General features: G+C 39.7%; 1 protein-coding gene across 5 annotated transcripts in view; it reads left to right on the top strand.

The window, feature by feature from the left end:
- The window catches only part of KNDC1 (kinase non-catalytic C-lobe domain containing 1), a 104,108-nt gene that overhangs the window by 29,192 nt on the left and 49,554 nt on the right, over positions 1-25,362 (top strand). For 4 of the 5 annotated variants that reach the window (XM_061635588.1, XM_061635589.1, XM_061635587.1 and 1 more), the window contains 4 exons: positions 2,433-2,491; positions 16,557-16,703; positions 21,263-21,380; positions 22,177-23,165. In XM_061635588.1, coding sequence (XP_061491572.1) covers positions 2,433-2,491; positions 16,557-16,703; positions 21,263-21,380; positions 22,177-23,165 — 1,313 coding nt within the window. The remainder of the gene's footprint in view (positions 1-2,432; positions 2,492-16,556; positions 16,704-21,262; positions 21,381-22,176; positions 23,166-25,362) is intronic. The other variant, XM_061635590.1, reaches the window with a different exon arrangement.

Raw genomic sequence — 25,362 nt, 5'->3', positions numbered from 1 at the left:
CCTATCTCTAGGTAATCTCAGCTCATTCTCAGCTTTAGCCTACTTGATGCCATCCCTGCAATTCCGTGTTACCTGTCTGTACTCCTCCTTTGTGGCCTGGCCTTCCTTCCACTTTGCGGCCCAGGGGTGAAATAAGAGACAGACACAATATGCATTGGGTTAAATAATGGGCCACTTTATTAACCAAATCCATATCAGAATAATGAACCTGCAGAGGGGAACATAAGTGCGGGATTATCTTGGTGAGTCAGGCAAAGCCTGCTTGCAGCTATTGGGGTGATTCAACCCCTGCCAGGCAAGGGGGTGCCAATCTGCCAACCCCCTGCCTTGACCACACCCATGTGGTGTGTAGGAAGGCCAACAGGCATCACCGCCTTCCCCCGGTGCCCTGAAACTCCGAGTGGATGAGACCTGTTGGCCCCAAAGGTGACCCGTATCCTGCCCTCGGGCCGTACAACCCTGAGCTGCAGGCCTCCAGAATCGCCTATCACCTCCAAAGGTGCCTAAAGGTGTCACCTAGCTGCCCTTCACCCTTAACCTTTCCGCACTTCCTTGCCAAAAAGCGACCAATTAAGATATTAAGTCAAACAGCCAAATCAACCTAATAAACACAGAACAACACCCATGCTAATCTTGAGCACCCTCACCGCTAACCACAGTGTGGAATAGGCAAAAGAAACCCGCCGGCTAAAGGCGCAGGCAAGCCAAAAATTCCTAGTCGGCCCCAAAGCAACCAAATTAATCACACTGCAGCAGAGGAAGGGTAGGGTGGGTGCCAAATAAAGAAGAGGGAGAGGAGGAGCCGGCGTGAGCTTAAATAGGCCTGGCCGCTTGTCCTCTGAGGCACGCCTTGATGACGTCATGCCAGTTCAGGCGTGCCTGCCCTCTTCGTTGATGGCTGCTGGTCTTCACTCCAGGCCGCAAATCTCGCCCCGCGGCCCAGTAAGTAAACCGAGTGCGGAGCGGGGGTTCTGTTTGTGTCCTTTTCAGCTTATCTCTAACCTTTTGTGAAGCCATATTGGCTTCTCCTTCTGTCTTCACCCTTTTTTCCTTGTTGGAAGAGAGCATATAGTGTGCTGGTTTATTTGACTGGAGTGCTCTATCAATTAGAGTATAGTTGGAAGTTGAGCCTAGATCATCTTTGTGTTCAACATCTATAAAATGTTGCCGGAGAATCACTTTGGCAGTTTTGTATCCCAATGGAATGAGGCAATCTAAGGAAAGTCCACGTAATTGGAACAGAGTTTGATTCTGTACAAGGGATGTAAGTGAAGCTATTCTGTAACTTCTGCCCACTTTGAAGATGGGTATAGAAGGAGAGATGGGCAGGGTAAGCAGGGACAGAAGTAGGGAAGTTTGTAATAAAAATATTTGTTATACTTTGAGGCAAAAAACTTTTTCCAAAGGCCAGTTTGTACCGCCAAATCTACTGACATGCTGCTTTTGGATTTAATCTTTAATGAAGGCCAAATTGGCCCTTCCATGGGAGATTGATGTGGCTTCTTTTCTGATTTTTCTGGAAGCAAGACTTTATTGCGTATGCTTCTTTGGTTTGACACTGAGAGTGTTTCAGTATAACAATCTTAACAATTGGGATAGGTTGGGAAACTGTGCCATAGCTAGTAGGCTGGAAGGCCCCAGGTTGCCCTTTCTTGTTAGATGGCCTCCCTTATATGCTTGCCATTTGAACATATCTCAGCTGTGGAGTCATTATATTATATGTGAACAAATGGGTGAACAGTGTAGAGCACAACAGAAAATCAAATGGTCTGCTATTCTTCATGGAGGAATTGTTTGTTTTGGATCATGTGTGGCTTCTGGGATTGTACCAGTGGGAGATTAGGATAAGGTCTTGAACTAGTTTATATTTCCTGTATATTCCTCCTCTCTCTCTTCTTTTACTGTGGGAGGTACCAGTGAATGAACTAGAAAATCCTGTTTGTTTTTATGTAAGGTCTCTCTGACACTGTGAGTGAGAATATGCTAGAAGTATCTTCTGAAAAGTACCAGAATCAGCATCTGATGATCTGAAGTCTGTCAGACTTCTCGTTCATCTTTGAAATTGATGGTTAGCTTTCAGCCTTGAAGATGACTGAGGATGACCGGGATTAAATAGTTTGCAGTTTGTTTTGTCATTAGACACATACGTCTAACAATAATCGAGGTATGTCTTTATCTCTCTCATAGGGATACCAGTAATTTCTTAAATAGATTTTCTGGTGATATCTACAAAATACCTTTACAATATACAATATACAATTTTGTATTATATTTTTGTGTGATTTTTACACTGCATATTTCTATATTTTTCATATAGTTAAGCAGAGTCAAAAGCTGTTGAAGCCAATATTTAGAAAGGGTTTTTTTGTTCTTGAAACATTCTACTTGAACATAATCTACTTTAACCTTTTAAACCCTACTTCTTTTTAAAGATGATCCAGAAGGTGCCTTTGTGCCTCCAGAGATTGACGTAACTGGTAACACATTTGAGGTAAGTAATGACGTTTTCATGTAACAGCAACTTATTTAACCTCCAAGGTTTCCTTAAAATGTTGGATATTTGGATATGTTTGTGATTATCAAAAGTGAACATCTGTATGGTCCCCCCCCTTGATTTTGATTCCCACATATTTTCATATGTAGCATCTATAGAATTTTTATTGTACTAAGTGATTTCCAAGAAATTGCTCCTTTATAATGTACTGAAATCAAAAAACAAAATACTGTTTGACAGATAATTGTTAGTTTACACTAAACACCAGCTCTTTTAAATTTTTGATTCCCCCCATTGGATTAATTTGTTTAGGGGCTAATTGTGAACTTTATAGTAAACTATAAAATTTACTTGGTATCTTCTATAAAAATAACTCATGCTGGAATAGTTCATTTAATCTTCTGGTATAATGAACAAACCAATGGTTCTCTATAGCCTAGTGATTCATACATGTTCTTTATTGTTGAACTGAATTAGTGGCTTAATTGTTTATACTAATTCATTAGACTCCCAGATCAGACATCCCTTAGACCTATTGCAGTGTGTAAATTTCTGTTGAATATACTGTTCAGAGTATTTAATGTTTTCTTGCTTCTCTTATGAATTATACTCAGATAGTCTTATTAGCAGCATGAGAATATGAGCATCTGTTTTTATAGAGCTCTTGTATAAAGTTACTCAATTAAAATCTTAATAATTTTTCTACCTTTTAAAAAAATGTGTGAATGAGTTGTGGCAATTGAATATTATACATTTGCAAGATGCAAGGCAACATTTCACATTATTAAGCATCTTTTTAGTTTGACATTTTTTCAGTCTATAGGGCAATTATTTCAATCTACGTTAAATCATAGAATCATAAAATAGTAGTTGGAAGGGGTCTATAAGGCCATCAAGTCCAACCCCCTGCTCAATGCAGGAATCCAACTTAAAGCATACCTGATAGGTGGCTGTCCAGCTGCCTCTTGAATGCTTTCAGTGTCGGAGAGCTCATCACCTCCCTAGCTAATTGGTTCTGTTGTTGTACTGCTGCAACAGGAGGTTTTTCCTGAAGTTCAGCAAAAATGAGCTCATTATTCCATGTTCTAGGATGATCAAGAAAAGATCCTGGCCCTCCTCTGTGTGGCAACCTTTCAAGTACTTGAAGAGTGCTATCATATCTCCCCTCAGTCTTCTCTTCTCAAGGCTAAACATGCCCAGTTCTTTCAGTCTCTCATAGGGTTTTGTTTCCAGTCCCCTGATCATTCTTGTTGCCTTCCTCTGAACCTGTTGCAGTTTGTCTGCATCCTTCTTAAACGGTAGTGTCCAGAATTGGACATAATACTCAAGATGAGGGCTAACAAGTGTTGAATAAAGGGGAACTAATACTTCACGCAATTTGGAAACTATACTTCTGTTAATGCATTGCCTTTTTTGCAGCCACATCATGCTGTTGGCTCATACTCAGATTATGACCAACAACAATTCCAAGATCCTTCTTGCATGTAGTATTGCTGAGCCAAATATCCCCATCTTACAAATGTGTGTTTGCTTTTTTCCCCTAGGTGTAGAACTTTGCACTTATTCCTGTTAAATTTCATTCTGTTGTTTTCAGCCCAGTGCTTCAAATGTATCGACACTTTTTAAAACTGGTAACGAAAATGGATTTGTCAGCTTCATTAGCACATAGTTGTAGCTAATGGGATGTTTTACATGTACTTTTTTTTGGAGTTAGTTACTCTGTTTGAAAGAGATTATTTCAACTAATAAAACCAGCTTGGAGTGATGGTCTCGCTCTTACATTTATCTGACCTTTTAATAGCAGGAGTGGGGAACCTTTTCACCCAAGAGTTGCATAGCCTTCCTGCAAATCTTCTGGATGTCAAATGCTGATGGTTGGTGGGGCCAGTGCAGAAGTGGGTGGGGTTGCTCTGCCTCTCATATATATTATCCAGACATACTCATTCCTACACATCCACATATAGCACATTCCCATATTTTCTCTCTATGGATTGCTCTACTAGCCCAGTATGTCATATGGCACCAATATGTCATCAGCACACCTTGACATTAGTGCCACTGATACTCCTATGCTGGCAAGATCTTTTTCTAATCACTGTGGGACCCCATCACAATGGTATGAGAGCTGATATAAATACTGATGGTTCCATTGTGCACCCTCATTCTACAGCTGCTGCTACTATTTCACATTGGTCTAGTACCATTTATGTACAATCCTGTTCTAGCCTCCTTAAAATAGAATGTTCAAACATCAGAGGACAGAATGAATATAATGGTTTCTCAACCAACTTGCTGTATATGTTGTTTTGTATTAACTGAAATGGATAGCCACTTCAATCGTTATGAATAGGACAAATAGCAGTAATGGAACAGAAATATATAATAGACTTAGGTTGGCTCCGCAAGTCACTTCAAACATCATGTATTTTTTACAGAGAAAATCTGTGCAGGAAGTGGTGTGTAATCATTGCTGTGAACATAACTAGCATTTGTACAATTGAAATATGTTAGAAATGTTGTTAAAATAATTGATATTGTAAATCTGCCATATATTTGAATGGCTCAACAGGGAGCTGGTTATGAGAATCCCAATTACTATTGTTAATAGCAGAACTGACAAATTTAATCATGCTGTCTTTTGAGACTTGAATATAAATACAAAAGTCACCATGTTGTCTACCTCTAAACACTGGCATTAGCTACCATTTCAAAACAGCTAGTGGAAACATCTACAAAAGTTTTTCTCCACCCCTCAAGGTTCTTGTCAGGGAGTTTGCTTTGCGGTGACATTAAAGGCTAATTCTGCTTACTCCCCTTGATGTTCAGTGAAAAATATGAATATATAGCTTTGATTATTCCCCCCCCCAAATATTATGTTTACTCAGTATGGATCATTTGCTCTTTAGGTGACATTTAATCTAATTCAGCCTCTTCCTGGCCTGGTAAGCCTGGTGAACAGGCTTCAGGCAGTGGTGAGGAAATGTGGTGGCACTCATTTTGATGCTGAGTGGAGAAGTACTGAGTGAAGCAGCTGCCACAGCTATCTTCATTTCTGAGGGTGGGGCAAACTGGGGTGTGGGTGAAGGTCAAGGACCCCTCATACCTGTTGTTCACAAATCCCTTTTGCCCAAGGAGGCATCACCTGAAGCTTTTCAGCAGGTACTATCTGAAAAGGAGGATGCATGGATCATTCAGGGAATGGCCTATCTGCATCTTAAAGGCATTGAATCGTTACAGAACTCACTATATAAAGGCAGTGCCAAATACACAATAGGGAGGCGTTTCAGGAGAATATCAACCAGGACACAACCTAATTAGGACAGGGAGACCAGGCATTCAGAAGTACTGCATACAAAAATTACTCTTTGTGCTTTATTCCTGCTTTATCATATTTTCAATGTAGGGTGTATGTTGTGTCTAACAGTGAGCGCTTGCATTTCTCCCATATAATGTGCATTAACCATTGTTGAGATGTGACTGCTGTCTTTCATTGGACACTTATACACCCTGGCCTTAGGCTACAGTACAAAGGAGCTATCTGTACATGTGCAAGAGAACCCACACAAAGAGTGGGTTCACACATGTATGTTCACCCCTTGGTGATTGGCATGTGTGAATGAGACATCACAGGTCTAATAACATAAATAGAGCTTTGATGTTCCCTAGTGTTATTTGAAACACACAGACTTGGTTCATGCATTCATTTGTGAATCACTGATTGATCACGTGATGAAGAATCAAGTGACATACTTGGACAAGGTGTACATTATGAGACAGCTGCATTTTGGGAGAGGAAGAGTGATAAGGACAAGAAAATATTTTCTGTTTTCACATTGATCTACTTAGTTTCCTGAACTTGGCCATGCCCATTACTTAGTTGATTGTGGCCCCAAAGGGCTTTCTACTTCACTGAATTTTTGTATGTCTCCTGGAATCAACAGGATAGGATGGGGCATAAATAAATAATTTCCACTGAATGTTGTGCAGTTGTGGTGAAACGTTATCTGTATGTAGTGTAGCTAACCTAGAATTGGAAGTGTTTGTTACAGTTTCTCATATTGGGAAAGCCACTAAGAGCTGCTTCAGTATGTTATGCTTTTCTGATGTATTTAGGTCATTAAATTGGTAATTTAAAATGTGACGGGCGCAAAGCAGGAAAATCACATCAGGCCACTTCAAATGGTACACTTTTCTAAACGTATCAACCTTAAGGACATCCTGGTTGGAAAGGCCAAGCAAGCCAAATTCATGGACAATTGGCCTATGATTGGCTACTAGTCATGATCGCTATATGCTACTTTCAAGGTCAGAACCACTTTGCTGGGGAGCAACAGCAGGAGAGGCATCTTATGATCATGCAACCCATGCAAATAATGCAAAGTATGCAGATATGTAGAAAAAGAATTTCTGCTATTTTCTGATCTGTCAGGTAAGGGGAAGGAAGGGCAAGGAGCTGTTCAGGGCACAAGTTCTGCCCCTCTTCACTAGAAATGTGCTTCAACCGTGAGAGATTCAGTTTGGCCTTGCCCTCACTCTCTTTTAAGTGTATCTTGGCAACCATAAACTAGGGCTTCAAAAATGGAAGCTGAAATTCTGGGTAAGCTACACTTTGCCTTGAATACAGTCAGCCCTGGTTATTGCACGGGCAATTTAAATTCTGCTCAGAAAATTCTCTGGTGCAACTATTTGTTGCTGTGCAAAAAGATTTAAAATCAAAGGAATAAGAGACTGCACTTATGTGTTCAATACAGTTGAAGGCCTTGAAACCATAGCTCCCTGTTTACATGCACACTGAACGCCTTACATACCTCAATCCTTGCTTTTCTTTCACTGATTTGGCTCTGACTCAGCACTTCTTAACCTTTTTTTTGTCACGGCCCCCTTGGAGAATGTGATGAAAGCTATGGACCACCATAAATCAATAAATACAATTTATTTTATTGTGCTAGAAATTGATTTTTTTTGTACCTGGTTCACAGACCTCCAGAACCCTGAAGCAGGGATAAGAACCCCTGCTCTAACTGATGTCTTCCCCATCCTGCTTCCTTCCTAGTTTTCTACTGACACAGGGCTGAGTTTTACATGAATGCTCATCATGAATTTTCTGTAGAGGCATATTACTGTGCATGGAAGTTTTTATTAATGTCAAAGAAACATTAACTAAGCAAGAAGGTAAATATCAACACTCACTAGCTACAAATCATTTCCAAGACTCTCCTGGCATCTGCGCTATATATCCCTTGAGGGAAAAGATGTTAAAATGAGGTGGTTGTGAAAAGCAGTGTTGTCACTGAAGTGTTGCTGAATCTTTTCAAATTTGCAACTTCTCAAATTGAGTTTTTCTTAAAATGCCTGCAAGGCTGGCCTTGATATAAAGTTAATGCATTATGCTGATATCTAGGGAATCACTATTAAAGGAGTTATAGAATATTGTAGACAAGTTTTTCAGGTCCTAGATCCAGTGCTTGGGATCTGTATAGTTCAGGCCTTATCAAGGTTTTTATCTTAAAGTGAGGAAGTTGGCCAAATGATCTTTTATTTTGGGGACCTGTTGACATAGTATTTGAACAGACATGTCCAGAAATATCTATGGTAATCATTTGGAATACAGTGCACCAAGGGCTGCTTTGTACATGAGATGGAACCCATATGATTACCTTGCATATTACTGTTCTCCACAAATGTATTTATTTATTTATTACACTTATGCCCCGCTTTCCAGCTTGAGTCTTCAAAATAGCTAACACCATTTATAAAACAACAGATTAACCAAGAGCCACATGCTCAAAAACAAATAGTTGTAGTTTATGATTTCTCATTGAATTTTTTGGAGGGGGAATCTAGGGGGGAATAACCCTGCAAAAGTTTTCATAGTCGCTACATGTACTAGTACTTTATTCCAGAGGTGAGTCTTATTGCTAAGGGATCTTGGAGCTATGACTCAAGTTAAGCTCTGCATGTCTCATTGAAATGAGAGAGAGAAGAAATGAATACTCACATTTCAATAAGATGTGCACAGAAAAGGTTCCTAGTTCCTCTCTTAAAACTGTTCAGCCTTTAATAAACAATGATACAATATATTGAGAGGTTGTGGAGTATCTTAGCAGTATTTTATTAAAGAGCTGAGAAATGCATTTTATTTAGCAAGTTTTTGTCAGTTCATTTGCTTCAACATTTCCCGATTTATTTATTTTGCCTTAAGCTTTTTTTTAAAATACAATTTTTCATCAGCACATAAAATTCAAGTCTTGCTCAGCATATTCATAGAAAAATACAGGTTTAGCACAAAACTAATATTGAACACTTTAGCAGGCTGTTCAGCTGTTTTTTGTTGTTGTTTTAATTCATCTTAGGAGCCACATGTAGAACCTTTCATTTCCCTGTGGGATTTCATCTTCATTTTTCCTATAGTATTTGCTCTGTTGGGAAAAGATGGTAGTAAATTGTAAATAAGGTTTGCAGAAAAAAATCTTATTTGAAAATTATTTAATAGATTCATTTTATTCACTGGCACAACACAGTAGACTCCTGCTGGGGCTAACAAGCATCGCTAGTGTCTGCTCAGCCTCAAATGGACATTTGTCCATGTTACAAAACTGTAATTCAGAGATACTGCAGATTATCAATATGTATTCCCAATTTTCAATATATGAAATGTTCTCTGTTAAGAGTTTGTATGGAAGCCATTTAAAGTTTTCAGCTCCTTTAAATGTCACATGGGAATATAAGAAGCTGCCTTATAGCAAGTCAGACCATTGGTCCATCCAGCTCAGTATTGTCTACCCTGACTGGTAGCACCTCTGCAGGGTTCCAAGCAAGAGCCTCTCCCAACCCTACTACCAGACCCCATGGGTGCATATATTATACAGGCATGAGAGTGGCTGTATACTATAGCCAGTGTGATTTTTCACATTCTGCAATGTTAAATTGAAAATAACCCCCATGCCATTCTGATGCTTCCCATAAGGTCACTTCAAAATAAAACCTTACAAAACTTATAGTCCTGAACTCAGAAACGCTTGCTTAACAACCCTCTCAATTTTCATGGCGATACACAAAACATTCAGAGAGAATAGAGAGTTCAAAGTCTAAAAAGAGAGAGAGAAACCCCAGAGCCCTTTTGGACTTCTTTCTCTCTGAGTTCTCATAATCTGTTGAAATTAATTAAAAATCTGCCATGTTCACAGAGTACCTGTAATCCTAATACTGACCTTGCCCCATACTCTGACCTTAATCTTCTGCAGTTTAAAGGTTAAAAAAAATGCCTGACTGATTTTTAATTAATTTAAGAAATTTTGGTTGGAACCCTATGATAACGCGGGGCATGCTCAGTAAGAACCAACTGTCAGTGTTCTAAAAGCCTCACAACTGCTGGACTTGCCTAATCAGGGGGCCACACTTTCATTTCACTTGAGACTTGAGGCTTCCCTCAGAGAATCCTGGGAAGTGTGGTTTGTGAAGGGTGCTGAGAGGAGACTCCTGTTCCACTGACAGACCTCCAGTGGCCAGACTGATTTAATAGTCAGCCACTCTGATTGAAGGTCTGTGAGGGGAACAGGGTGTCTCCTAGCAACTCTCAGCACCCTTCACTAACTACACTTCCCAGGATTCTTTGAGAGAAGCCATGACTGTCCAAAGTGTACTAAAGGCCTGGTGTGGATGTGGCCAGGGACAGCTTTGGTTTAAATTTGGGTGAGAGGCTACATGTGCCTGCTGTAGAATAAAAAGGTGAGGGAAACGCTGAAAAGCAACGATACTGTTCAAAATGTTTTCCTTTTGGAAAGGAAAGGCTTTTCCCCTCTGCCCAGTGCCCGCCCACCCAATCTCTCCCCCTCCCCACCCCTCTCCTGGGTCAGTGTTGGACTAGGACCTGGGAGACCAGGGTTCAAATCCCCACACAGCCATGAAGCTCACTGGGTGACCTTGGGTCAGTCACTGCCTCTCAGCCTCAGAGGAAGGCAATGGTAAAACCACCTCTGAATACCATATACCATGAAAACCCTATTCAAAGGGTCGGCATAAGTTTGGTCGACTTGAAGACAATCCATTTCCATTTTCAAACATGATTGCACAGAAATAAATCCCATTGAACTCAAAAAATATGCAAATGATCAAGCTAAGGTTGCCAGGCCCAGCCTCCAAGAGGTCTTCTGTATTTTTAAAAGTTGTGCAGGGGGAAGGAAGAATTTCACCTTGTGCTTTTTCCCTTTGCAGTGTTGCAAGAAAACCTGTACTTGGCTGAATTTTCTCTTCTCTTAAAGATACAGAATGATTCTCAGGCCCTGAGCCTGGCAACCCTAGATCAAACCCACCCTCCCTTCTCACTCCTGTCCCTCCCTCCTCTTCCCCTCCCCCTCCCCTTCCTCCCCCTCCCCTCCCCTTCCTCCCCCTCCTCCCCTCCCCTTCCTCCCCCTCCTCCTCCCCATGGTCAGTTTTATCTTTCTTAAGCAGGATTGCACAGAAGTAAATACCATTGAACTCTGCATGCAAATGATCAAACCTGCCCTGCCCTCCCCCTTCATTTGCCCCCTCCAATACGCTCTTTCCCCCTCCTCCTCTGCCATGGTCTGTTTTTCCTACCCTAACCATGACTGCATAGGAGTAAATCCCATTGAAAATAAGAATGCAACTGATCAGACCTGCTTTTCCCCTCCTTCCCCTCTCCCTTTCTCCTCCCCTGCCCACTCCAGCCCTCCCTCCCTTCCCCCCTGCTTAGTTTTACCTATCCTAAGCATGATTGCACAGGAGTAAATCACACTGAACTCAATAAACATGCAAATGATCAAACCTGTCCTTCTCCCCTCCCCCTCCTGCCTGCTCCCATCCCAGTCCTCCCCTCTGCTTTATTATTTCAGCCCAAATAATAGAAAGAAGACATGTGCTGTGCTGATCTTGTTTTAGCAGGGACGAAGCAACATTATTAAGACAGTTGATAGAGTTCAAATGGTCACTTTAAATATGTCTGATTTCCTTTGCAATCTTAGTGAGAACACCACCAACAAACATACAAAAATATAATTCTCCATCTTTGGAGATGGCAGGTATTGCCACCACTCACCATATAGTCAGAGGCACATGTTACCAAATTCTTCCAAGCTACACAGCAAGTGGATTGGACTGTAAAAGACCAACCCAAATTGTGTTTGCATTTTGACAAATGTGTAGGGCAGTACAATATCTCAGAGAGTTCAGGTCTCCTGCTCCCCTGGTGCATTCACTATAGCTGCCCAATTGCTCTGCTTTTTAAAGTTTGATAGAAATATCTGTGGGCTATAGCTACATTCTTAAACCTCAATGTTTTTTGCCTATTAGTGAATATATATGTATGTGTGTGTGTTATTGAAAAATCAAGAATGTTATTCCTAAAATCTTACTGAAGTACTGGTCCTCAGACTTTCTGGATGCTGCTCCCTTTCCGAAGCTTATCACTACTTACCTCTACATTTATTTGGAACCTTTGAGTCTAGTACTTATTGCCAGAATTATTATTCAGCAAGGTGATGGAGTAGTGGCAGAGCAGTTACCTGAATTCCTGGAGGATACAGACTATCAAGATTCATTTCATTCTGAGTTCAGGCACTGTTTGGAGACTGAATCATCCTTGGCTACCCTGATGGATGACCTGTATGGAGAGCGAGATAGGGGGAATGCGTCTCTGCTCCTGCTTCTTGATCTATCTGCCGCTTTTGATACCATTGACCACAGTATCATCCTGGATCAGGTCTGTGGGATAGGTATTGGGGCACTGTTTTACAGTGGTTCTCTTCCTACCTTCAGGGCTTTGTCCAAAGAAAAGTTTTGGGGGATTTTATAATTATATCTATCTGTCTGTCTATCTATCTCTATACTTACAACACGTTTGTTTTTTCTTTCCTTTCATTGTTAAATTTGCAAATAGTACACCACTTAGAATATTGATGATTAAGTGGTATATAAATATCTGAAATATATAAATAGATTTCTAGCTGAAATTCCATCTAGCCCAGCTATGAATGCATTTTGTTTAGCTTTTTGTCTGAGTTTATAATCTGTGAACGTGAGCTAAAAATGTTTTCTTGAGTCTGCCCCTCTTATTTCTATTCCCACTGTTTCTATAACTGGAGCATTTGTTATAATTAATAAAGACATGTCCCTATTCATCACTACTTATTTGTCCTGCATTAGTGATGTGACTGCAATAGCACAAAAATTTCCACATTTTACTAAATAAATTTGAAATGGGCAATTGATCAGGTTATGTAACACTTTTAATTCCCTTTTCAGAGAAGTCTTTTTTGCTCTCTGGGCTTGGCTGAGGTGTGGTGAGATAAATGGAGTGTTTTATTAAAGCTGAATGGAGACTACAATGCCTTGTATGTTACTCATATAAGATGGGTAAAATCTTACTGAGGCATGTGGTGCTTTCTGCTTGGTAACTGCATTTCTTCCAGTGTAAGGAAACTTACTGCCATTCCTCCAGAGTAAGGAAACTTGCTGTTTCCAATGGAAACAGAGATGGAAGAAGTGGAAGGGCCCTCAAACTCCTTACTTGTGGAATTTATTGTAAACTTTTTATGCACATTTCCTCCCTTCACAAACTAGATTAGAACAGTAGAATGTTGTTGCAAAAGTCCCTGAGTTTCAAAATTGATGCCTTAAGGCAGAGGTATAATGGTTAGAATGTTGGAGTTAGAATCCCCATTTGGCTTTGAAGCTCAACCTTGCAGGATGGTTGTTGGGGGTGGGGGCAGAGAAACAGTATGCACCACCATGGGCTCTTTGGAAAAAATGAGTGATCAAAATATAATAAATAATAATCTTCAAGATTTTTTGTGCAATCATGAAGCTTAGAAATCCACCTTTTGTAAATGAAGTTATCTTGAGTTGCCACTTTTCCTGGTTTTTCCATGAAGGGGACTTTTTGTTACTAGTCTGCTTTTGCTGTTCACATTGATAACTTTGGGCAGGCTGTTGTATTAGATTTTTAGACCGCCCTTCAGCAAAAACGGTAACAAGGCGGCTTGCATATATAAGGTAATATTAATACACAATACAGCTGCTGGTCTCTTAGTATTTTATTTATGTGGATTTTTGTTGCATTTTTTGTTTCGTTATAAGCTGTCTTGAAGAATTTACTCCTGCCAGTGAACAGCATTAAAATCATGGATCATGGCTAGCACACTCCAACTGGAACCTATCCTTAACCAAAAGACTATTATCTACTTGCCAGTGAAAGTTACATAGTGGTAAGCTCTGCTTCAGGGTATTAGGCAGGGTTGAAATAATTCTTACTGCAATGGCCTAGTATGCACATGACTGAAGCCAAGGTTAGTTCTTGGTTGCAATTTGTGGTTAGTGAAGGAAAGAGTTTAGACACAATCCTGGGATTGGACGACATGCTAAGCTCTCTCCTTACTAACTCAGCATGGCTTTGCTCATTGTGGTGCAGGATTAGAATCAGAGAATAGTAGAGTTGGGAGGGGCCTATAAGGCCATCGAGTCCAACCCACTGCTCAGCACAGAAATCCAAATTAAAGCATACCTGACAAGTGGCTGTCCAGCTGCCTCTTGAATGTCTCCAGTATTGGGTGAACCCACCACCTCCCTGGCTAATTGGTTCCATTGTCATACTGCTCTAACAGTTAGGTCTTTTTTCCTGATGATCAGTTGAATTCTGGCTTCCTGTACCTTGAGCCCATTATTCCGTGTCCTGCACCATGGGATGATCGAGAAGAGATCCTGGCCCTCCTCTGTGTGACAAATCTTTCTTTAAGAGTGCTGTCATATCTCCCCTCAACCTTCTCTTCTCAAGGCTAAATATAGCCAGTTCTTTCAATCTCTCCCCATAGGGCTTTGTTTCCAGTCCCCTGATCATCCTCGTTGCCCTCCTCTGGACCCATTCCAATTTGCCTGCATCCTTCTTAAAGTGCAGTGTCCAGGACTTTACACAGTAGTCGAGGGCTAACCAGTGTTGAATAGAGGGGAAGTAGTACTTCACACAATTTGGAAACTATACTTCTGTTAATACAGCCTAAAATAGTGTTTGCCTTTTTTATAGCCACATCGCACTGCTGGCTCATATTCAGCTTGTGATCAGCAACAATTCCAAGATCCTTCTTGCTTGTAGCATTGCTGAGCCAAGTATCCCCCATCTTAAAAAGATCAATGAGGAGTAAAGTGGCTTGAGTTCCTCTCTAGGAACTCACATGCTCATACAGTCCCGGCAAACCATTTTTTGGCTTATTGTAACATGCAAATGAAGCTTATGTGTTCTTCAGGAAGGAAGATGAAAGTCTGGGTGTAACACAGAACAGACATAAAAATTATCTAAAATATTTAATGTTTAACCCCCTACTATTCCAGCTCAACATGACAAATGTCATTCATGCTAGAGTCTGAAAGAATCATTCTCATCATTTGACCTGATGTCCTAAATAGCTCTTTAAACAGTTTGAAACTGCAACTGGCTCAAAATGTGACAGCCTAATTATAGTTTGGGACTAATCTTAATGCCTTTACAGGGCAATGTTGGTCTTCAGGTTGTTTAGATCTGATGGTCTTTTAAGTGTTGTTTAGTTCTGATATTTAACGTGTTTAGACTTTTATAGAATGGTATGTAGTTGCTTCAGGGAAAGAGACACAGTTTAAGAATAATAATCCAAGTATGCTGCTAGATGATCTCTCAAAGAGACTACATGCTTTTGAACCTAATGGAAGAGTGCTGATAAAGCAAAGGACACTGTCTGAAGACCATGTATAAGTAAATTTGGGACACTTGGCAAATTATTTAAGGACTATTTTAAATGTTAATCTTTTCCTACATAAAAATGAAAGAAAATGTGGAAATATTAGAGTTCTTCACATATGAAGAACTGCCTATCAGCCCAACTGTATCTAGTACTGTATATATGGATAAGCAGCAGGTATTTATGAGAGCCAGTGTGGTGTAGTGGTTAGAGTGTTGGACTACGACCTGGGAGACCAGAGTTTGAATCCCCACACAGCCATGAAGCACACTGGGTGACCTTGAGCCAGTCACTATCTCTCAGCCTCAGAGGGAGGCAATGGTAAACCCCCTCTGAATACCACTTACCATGAAAACCCTATTCATAGGGTCGCCATAAGTCAAAATTGACTTGAAGGCAGTCCATTTCCATTTTTTTTTAATTCATGAATTTAGTTGGGGCCAGGGGGGCTTTATTATGGAAAGCATATACTCTACCACTGTGTATATGCTCTGCCTTTCCCCTAGATCCTGAACTTGGTTTTAGCAGATGACTTTACTGATGTGCAGAACTATGGATCTGAAGTCTTTGTTAACCTGCATATATGCAAAATGAACTGTACAGTATGTACCTTTTCTTCCATGTAGGAAATTTTTGTCTTCTGTGAAATGACACCTACACAGGGTGTTTCTTGTTGATTCTTTTAATAGAGGGAGGGAATTAAAAGGCTGTGTGTACATATTTTGCAGATAGTTAATCGGTGCTGCTAAACTTGCAGTGAATGGTTTTAATAGACTTGGAGAAAGCTCCATCTAGTGGAACGCTGCCAAAACATGCAATGTTTGTAAATGATTTAGATGCTATTTCCCACCCATGGTTGCTGCTGTGTATCAGTGGACAGTGACCAGGTTGGTGGACAGTAGCACTTAAATGTCCTTTCCACTTGTACTAGTGTATATACATGATGCTATTGGCTTACCAGCATTTGCTGACCCTCAGGTGACTATATGAGCCTAGACTGCTGTTGTACATAAAAGCTGCTCCTTGCCTAAACTGCATTTTCAGATAGAAACTTAAGGTTTAGTGCAGCTTTCTGTAACCTGGTGCCCGCCAGATGTTTTGAACTATAGTTTGCATAATCCCTGACTTTTTCCATGCTGATGGGGCTTAGCCCAAAACGTTTTGAGGGAACCAGGTTGGAGATGGATGCAAGTGTTTGCTTAAGATGAAGAAAGATAAGATACTTGAGCTGTGGTCCACAAGTTGCTTAAGTTGGCTTCACTCATTTGATTTTAGTGGTGTTAATCTGGTTTTAAGATTGTAGAATGTGTTCATTTTCTGTTTCCCAATTATTGCAGGCGCATATCTTTTCTTTGGGAGCCACACTAAAAGCAGCCATTGAGTATACAATGAAGTCTGGAATAGATTCAAAATTCAGTCATGATCTGCATACTTTGCTTGAACAAATGCAGGAAGAAAGACCTAAAGAGAGACCAGATATTGAGGTAAAGTGTGCATGTTTGTTTTGTCTTGGCAACTTTCATATCATCACAATCCTGATGTGCTATCTTTAATAATAATAATAATAATAAATTTAATTTTTGTGTCGCCTATCTGGCCGAAACCACTCTAGGCGACGTACAACATTAAAGTTCAAATACAATATAAATACATAATAAAATACAGTGCAGTCAACAATAATCATTTTAAAAGCAGCAGTACAGAACAGTTTAGGGCCATCAATAGACAGTTTTAAAACAATATAAAGAAATTAGCCCACCCCGGGGATCCCAAAGGCCTGTCCAAAGAGCCATGTTTTCAAGGCTCGGCGAAATGTATCTAGGGAAGGGGCATGGCGAAGATCGAATGGGAGGGAGTTCCAGAGAGTGGGGGCCACCACTGAGAATGCCCTCTCTCTAGTCCCCACCAACCTAGCTGTTTTCGTTGGTGGGACGGAGAGAAGGCCCTGTGTGGCTGATCTGGTCGGGCGGCTTAGTTGGTGGTACTGGAGGTGCTCCTTCAGGTAAACTGGGCCGAGACCGTATAGGGATTTAAAGGTTAAGACCAACACCTTGCATTGGGCCCGGAAAACAACTGGAAGCCAATGTAGATGAATTAACACCGGCGTGATGTGATCACGGCGGCGGCTGTTTGTAAGCAGGCGTGCCGCCGCATTCTGCACCAGTTGTAGTTTCTGGACCGTTTTCAAGGGTAACCCCACGTAGAGCGCATTGCAGTAGTCTAATCGAGAGGTGACCAGGGCATGTACCACCAGTGGGAGCTGATGAATAGGGAGGTAGGGTTGCAACCTCCGTATGAGGTGTAGTTGATACCAAGCTGCCCGGCTCACTGCCGAAATCTGAGCCTCCATGGACAGCTTGGAATCAAGAAGAACCCCGAGGCTGTGGACCTGATCCCTCAGGGGTAATCTTACCCCATTAAGATTCAGGTCAGCAACACCCAACTTTCCCCTGTCACCCACAAGTAGCACCTCGGTCTTATCAGGATTGAGCTTCAGCCTGTTTCTTCCCATCCACCCACTCATGGATTCCAGGCACTTGGACAAGGTCTCTGCAGCCAACTCCGGTGAAGATTTAAAGGAGAGATAGAGCTGCGTGTCATCAGCATATTGGTGACATCGCAGCACAAAACTCCTGATGATAGCTCCCAGCGGTTTTACATAGATGTTAAATAGCATGGGAGAGAGGATAGAACCCTGTGGCACTCCACAAGTGAGGGGCCAAGGGTCTGAAACCTCATCTCCCAATGCTACCTGTTGATGCCTGTCAGAGAGAAAGGAACGGAACCACTGTAAAACAGTGCCTCCTATTCCCAATCCCTCCAGGCGATCTAACAGGATACCGTGGTCGACGGTATCAAAAGCCGCTGAGAGATCCAGGAGGACAAGAAAGGTGAATAATAATAATAATAATAATAATAAAATTCCTCCACTCGAAGTCAATAGCGTAATGGGTAAAACAATTATACTGTAAATATAGGGCTTAGGGCTGATATGGGGAAATGTACAGAATCTTGCTTAACTTTATAACATTTGTAGACCACTTTTTACCCCAGATGTGATCCCAAAGCAATATTTCCACAATACCACAATACACTATTTAACACAATAACACAATAAACTATTTAAAACAAAGTGACAGCTAAAATACAAAGCAGTCAGCAATGCATAATAGAAACACAAGTGATACACACAATTCTACACAATGCTAGGCACAGTTGATAACCTTCTGTGTTAGAAGCTATAGTTCTTTTTTTAAATAAGAGTAAACACTTTGGAAAGAGATCTTGTATTCTTTCATATTCATATTCAGCAGAATTTCCAAGAGGATGGAGCCTTGTTTCCAGCCAAGGGAACTGGACACTTGACAATTTTCTACATGCTAGCTGTTTCTTTTGGCCAATGGCAAATTAACATGTTAGAAAGATGGGCTACACAGGATATGTTAAAACATGAATGGAGGTATAAGCAAGCATTAAGGAAATATGTATTGTTTAACTAAAAGGTTGAAGAAAGACACCATTTTTTCTTTTTCCTTATTGCACCTCATTATTGATCCTCTTAGCCACTGCCCTTTAGGCAAACTCAGTGTGTTCATGATATGGCGGGGGGGGCAGGAAGCAAACCTGTGTCATCTTTTCTTGTCCCCCCTCCCCAAAAAATATGCAGATATGCATATACCAAAAGCTGATAGAACTAATACCCAGTTTTCTAAACATAGTTAAAGAGGTTTAGTTCTCCTCAAATATCGAATTAATGAATTTAAAGTAAAAAACCATAGGAATAGCAAACATTCTCATGCCTTTTTCTACTTGAATTTTCAGTGGCTGGCTAATTACATGAAACATTTGGAATATTATCAACGTTTTCAAACTTGTGTTGGAAAAAGAATAGAAACACTGATTTTTAAAGTGACTAAACGATGTAGATTATGCTTTATAATGTCTGTGGGGCAGAAAATTACCTCTGTTTGTTTGTGGTAGTGGGGCTTTCCATTTCTACTCATCAACATTAACAAGGTTAATGCTTTAATGACATTGTCTTTGGGGTAACGGCTAGATAACTAGATTTTCTTTGCAGAGATTATAGTTGTCACTGATTATAGGAGAGAAGTGGTTTCCCCAGACATCTGGGGAAATTTCCTTCTCCACCTGGAAAACAGCTGAGGGCTTATATTACTGTCTTTGGGTTCAGATTAAACTATTTGTTGCAAGTTTGATATTAAAATATTTGGGGCTCAGTCCCACCCTATAGGTCATTACTCAGCCCTATTTCCTCACCTTGGCACTTTTGCAGGCATCATATCAGGCTAAACAGAGAGGGAGGACTACACAGCCATATGGGAAGTTTGCACAGATACCTCATTTCTCATAACAGTCTGGGCTGGCATAACAGCCTGCGTATGTGCCCAGGATGAGGAAAGATATCTGGGTTCTATTATGTTTGTGGGAATTCTGTGCGCACGGACTGCGCCTATTTGGGAAGCATCAGGTCCTTGGTGTTTTGAAGATATCTAGCAGTAATACACGCTGACAAACTTGTGTAGGCCATTGAGATGTCTCTCACTAAAACATGCTCCAAATTGGATTTGAACAAAATACTTTGGGGCTTTTGAACCTCCAGAAAGACTGTAGTTCAGTGATAGACCATCTGCTTTGTATGCAGAAGGTCCCCGGTTCAATCCCTGACATCTCCAAGTACGGCTGGGAGAGACTGTTTCTGAACCCTGGAGAGCTGCTGCCAGTCAGTGAGCCCGATGGACCAGTGGGTCAGACTCAACATAAGGCAGCTTCCTGTGTTCCTAACAGTTTGCCCATCTCTTTCTAGCAGTCAATATCCATGATCTAGAAAAAGACTTTGGCACCTAGCTGCAGCCTAGTGGGATAAAATACTCAAAGGTCTAGACTACTTAGTTCCCACTAACTTTAGTGGGACTTGTTAATAATCGCTAACTTTTTACAATGATTTCATTGAGAACAAAGTGTGACTAGCAGTGGAATCCTGTGCATCCCTACTCAGAAGTAAGTCCCTTTGAATTCAGTGGAACTTACAACTGTATGTAGATTCGGCACCTAACATAGTCTGGATCCAATCAAATGTGTTTTAAGCATTGATTTCCATATCGACCGTTTTAAATGCTGATTGTTATTTAAAACTTTTGATTGACTTGCTTCATTGAACTCCAATAATTTGGTATTGTACATACCGTAAAAATTATGGAATCAAGAACAAAGTATAACTCTTTGGAGAATAACCTGCACACAATAGTCCTAACTACAGTTCTGTTTCTTGGAAACTGCCCTGTTGTAATAAGGTTACTTTGGTTGCTAATACATTTTTACCATTCAAATGTGGCTCTGTACTATTTTGTAGAGCATATAGCCTATGCAGAGAGCCAGTGTGGTGTAGTGGTTAAGGTGTTGGACTAGGACCTGAGAGACCAGGGTTCAAATCCCCCCCCAGCCATGAAGCTCACTGGGTGACCTTGGGCCAGTCACTGCCTCTCAGGCTCAGAGGAAGGCAATGGTAAACTACCTTTGAATACTGCTTACCATGAAAACCCTATTTGTAGGATTGCCATAAGTTGGGATCGACGTGAAGGCAGGAAAAAAAATAGCCTATGTAGAACATTCAGTGAATGATGGCTATGGAGTCTACTATTAATTCATAAAAGAAGAAAGGACAGAATTGTAATGAAAAAAATAATTTAGGAAATAGCAGACAAGTTAGCTAAATTAAATATCTTTATAGTTGATACTGTAATCATAATTAATATTTAGTTGTAATATTAATTGAAATCATCCATTACCATATTGTGAACATTATAAAATATTTTAAAATGTTGCATTTCAAATTAATCTCTGCTAAATCTTGTAGAAAGGTAGCAGTTGTGGAATTATGTCACCTTCCAATTCCTTAATGGCCTTGCTTCACAAATGGAAAATGCTGAAGTTTCCTAAGGAATGCTCATCTCTTGAATCATGTTGAAGCCTATGTCCTGGATGATAGCTAGCTAATTATTAAATTATACAATTATCATTATAGACTGTCATATCGTTGAGTAAAGAGAACCTGAAGCTTTCTTCCTCAAGTGATATTTGCCATTGCCTCTCTGCAATTGGAAGAAGAGTGCTCTCAATTGAATCGTTTGGCACCTTTCAAGGTATACTTTATGTACTTAAATGTAGCACATTTGTATAATGGAATCAAGAACACTTTTTCCTAGCTGGAGATCCAGAACCCAAATAATTTATCATGATGATGATGATGATGAATTAAGTAGAAATAATTTGTTTTCCTTTTTTTAATTTATAGTGAATTTTTATGCACCTGTCTTTGGATATTTCCTGTTTTCAGAGATTATTTATTTATTTATTATTTGATTTATATCCCATCCTTCCTCCCGGCAGGAGCCCAAGGTGGCAAACAAAAGCACCAAAAGCTTTAAAACATCATAAAAACAAACTTTAAAACATCATAAAAGCAAACTTTAAAACACATTATTATAATTATAGGAGCTCTTATGCTAGCAAGTACAGTACTTAGGATGAAGCACAACTGCTACAAAACTGCAGAGCCCCTGCCTCTGGCATTGTACTGGTTTTGTATGTTGAGGTTGTCAGACTCGCACATAAGTGAATGGGGCTGTTGTACTGACAATGGGCTGTGTAGCCAGTTGCTGTGTAGCACATAAATACTTAACCGTCTGTCACAGTGGAGGAGGAAGATTTTTTGAAATGCCTTTGGGATCCTACATGGAAAGTCATCTATGGTTTGGTTCCTTCTAAAAAGGCAACATTTCACATTTAACTTTTTATAGTAGGCTCCTTCCAACTGTAAGACAACATACGATACTCCTGTAATATCAGTGAAAGTTGCTTGTTCTTAGGGTGGAATGAGGAAATGGAGGGGGAAAAACTGAATATGTTTTTAATAAGAACATCTGTCTTTGCATCCAGACAGTTGTGATAACTTGTGGAATGGAAAAGTCTATGAGAGGATTTCACCTTATGAACAGTGCACAGATTACAACTTAAGAGAACATTCATCTCCAGAGGTAGAAGACTTGACTGCTGTTAATGATGGGAATTCTTCTGGCATGTATATCATGAATGACAGAAATAATGATATAAAAGAAATTAAAATCAGCCCTATGAATGAAAGCTTTTGCTGTCAGTATGTTTCAGCTCAGGTCACAAAATGTAAAGAGGTGAACAGCAATATAAAATATAAGAAGAAGTGTGTGAATCTTCTGTTAAACATAAACCCATATACAAGTGAATTGGAAGGAGATGCATCAAAAAGAAACTGCTTGAGGAAAGTAAAAACATTTCCAAAGCTACCTTCTGAATCTGAGACAGACCCAAGAACTTTCATCCCTTTCCTTACTCACAGTGGACCACTAACAAGGAAACAATGCCCATTACAACCCAAGTCATTGTCTCTAATCAATAATAATAAGAATCCTGCGTTGGAAGGAAAATCAAGTCAGTGTGATGGAAATAATGAACTTGGATTAAAAGCAACATATTTCCAGGGACCAAATAATAAGTTAGAAGACTTTTTCCAGAGCCCAGAGGTATCTTATCAACACAAAAAGCCAACCTGTGATGACAAAAAGGGATATTTTCTTCCATACAATAATGTGGTTTCTGGAACTTCAAACAACAATGGTATACTAAATGGACTAGAGAAATCAAATTCTGGCCACAAAATATTAAAAAAACATAAATCATGGGAATATTGTAGAGAAACCTCTGCAAGGTCAAATGAAAACTGTCTGCTGCATATTAACAGAATGACCACAGTGCTTACAGCACTTAATGAATATGAATGTAGCTCAAGCTTGCTATGTTCTCAAGAACAAAATCACAGTGAGATGATAGCCTGTTATATTGAAGATACACAATATGGAGGCAGAGAGTCAAAAATGAAAAACAATGAGCAGGTAGTAAAAACAGAACATTCATTTTAAACATTGTCTTAAATGTGTGTGGCATAGCATGGAAGGGGCATAGTTAATTTTGGGGATGGGGAGTATTATCTTCCTTGAAAATATTGTAACCAGCTTAAAAGCTGCATGTGCTATAGTCCGCAGCAGGAATTAACTGAGAACTTTTTTTTATTACCAAAGATTTAATTAGTAAGGATCTGAATTGAGGTATGTTGTTGGTGAACCTTTGATGTTTTGACATTTGTATGGTTAACTTTAATTGAATTGATGTAGTACTATAGATCTAAATTGCACTATACTGTTAGAATAAATTAAAGGTGATTATCTTCAGGTAGAAATTATCCTGAGTCACTCATTTTGCAGTCAGTTTTGTAGGAAATCAATGCCCTTGCTTCTTGTCTACAGCTAAGTTGGTTTCATGTAGCTTGGCAAGCTACTTATGTAGTGCCTTACCATGCAGTTGAGCAATTTCCCCTATGCCAGTGTAAATGTCCAATAAAGGTTTATGAAAAAAATGTACCAGTAGTGGTGATGACTTGCTTCATAATAACAGCTGCAATGTGGAGGAATTTAAAGCAGCTTAACATAGGTGCTATTATATAGCCCAGTCATTATTTCTTGCTTGTATTATGATATACTGTGCGCATTATCATCCCTCACAATGAGATATTAAAAGTTGTAGATTCATTAAGGATATGTTCTTTGCTGAGTTGGCTAACATATAGGAATGAAATTTCTTGTAGTCAGTTTTTACAATATTAAGGGTTCTCTTGTCTGCCTTAGAGATGGAGAAGAGTACTTTTCAAGCAGATGTTTTCTGTATGTGTGTGTTTTGCTTGGATGAGCTTGAGTAAGCTAAGGTACATAAGAGCTGTGATTTTTGCAGAAAGCAAAGCTTTCAATATTGAGTGTTTTGGTTGCCTTCCTTTTCTTTTTGTTAATTTTATATAAGAAATTGTTCACAGCTAGGAAGAGTCATATAAGCGAAGTCCAGAGTTTCTTGTGGCATGGCATTTTTAAACTTTTTATTTGGTGCCAGATGAAGATGTGAGACATCTTAGAGACTGCTGTGTCATGGCGGAGACTTTAAGATAGCATGTTAGAATTGGGTATCAGCAGTCTTTTGTAATGACAGTGGTCTTTGAAATTATCTCTACAGAAGGATGTTGAGATTCAATAGGTTAACATTTTGTCATGAAAGAGGATACTCTGGCAATTATACAGAGGTTTGTCATATACAATGATAGGAAAAGGTGAAATCATAATGTAGCAACTTTATTATAAACAATACTATCATTTTTGTTTGAACTGAAATATATATTGCAATCAGTGCTTAGTTATCCTTTACTAGAGATTTTGACTGCCATAAAGTACATAGCCATTACTTTCAGATTTTCCTCACCCACTGCAAATTCACTTACTGCCACTAATTTTTCAGAGTCTTTGCAAAGCCAAGCAAAAACACTTTCCATGGTGACATGACTTTCCTAGATTGGTAATTCAATTTGGCATAAGATGCACAACATTTATTTTGTAACTTTGATCATGCAACTCCTTATGCAGGGGGCTTCACTGCATGCATTTCCATGTGGGCAGGAGCTTCCTCATTTTCTTCAGTGCTGGGGATGGTTTTGAAAATGTAGTGCTTGTATATGTAGCATTTTCTTGACACTGGAGAAAATAGAAAGCCCCTCCTTGTTCATATTGGATTCCATTCAATTGCTTTTGATGTTCTCTTTTGTCCCCAAAATAATGTTTCTCTGCATTTCCCTATGGGTTAATATGTCTTCCTTAATGCTATAATCTTACTTACTTTATTCTTTGCCAAATGTTGCCAAACCTTTACTGGCTTCAAAACTGTATCTTTAGACTTCTTTTAAATGATTTTTCTTCTTTGCAATTCACAAATAAACACTTTATCAATTCAAGTGTTACTGGATATCCTTTTTCTGTAACATACATAGTCCCAGTCTTGGTATGTCATCTCTTTTCATGCAATTGCTATGGCATTTATAATGGGAAGCTACAGCTTGTATATGTATTCTGTCTATTGCTTTGTGCCAGTGACCTAAACCCTAAACTGAAAACCACATCTGATTTGTCATCACCTTAAACTATAGTTAAACTAAACTATGGTTTGAAAGTGAACTCACAATGTGCTGATGCATGCTTCTGAATTCATGGGTGCTTC

Source organism: Rhineura floridana, chromosome 7 (assembly GCF_030035675.1).
Source record: "Rhineura floridana isolate rRhiFlo1 chromosome 7, rRhiFlo1.hap2, whole genome shotgun sequence".
Lineage (NCBI taxonomy): Eukaryota > Metazoa > Chordata > Lepidosauria > Squamata > Rhineuridae > Rhineura > Rhineura floridana.
The sequence above is the reverse complement of the archived record's forward strand: the minus strand, read 5'-3'. Positions and strand labels throughout refer to the sequence as shown.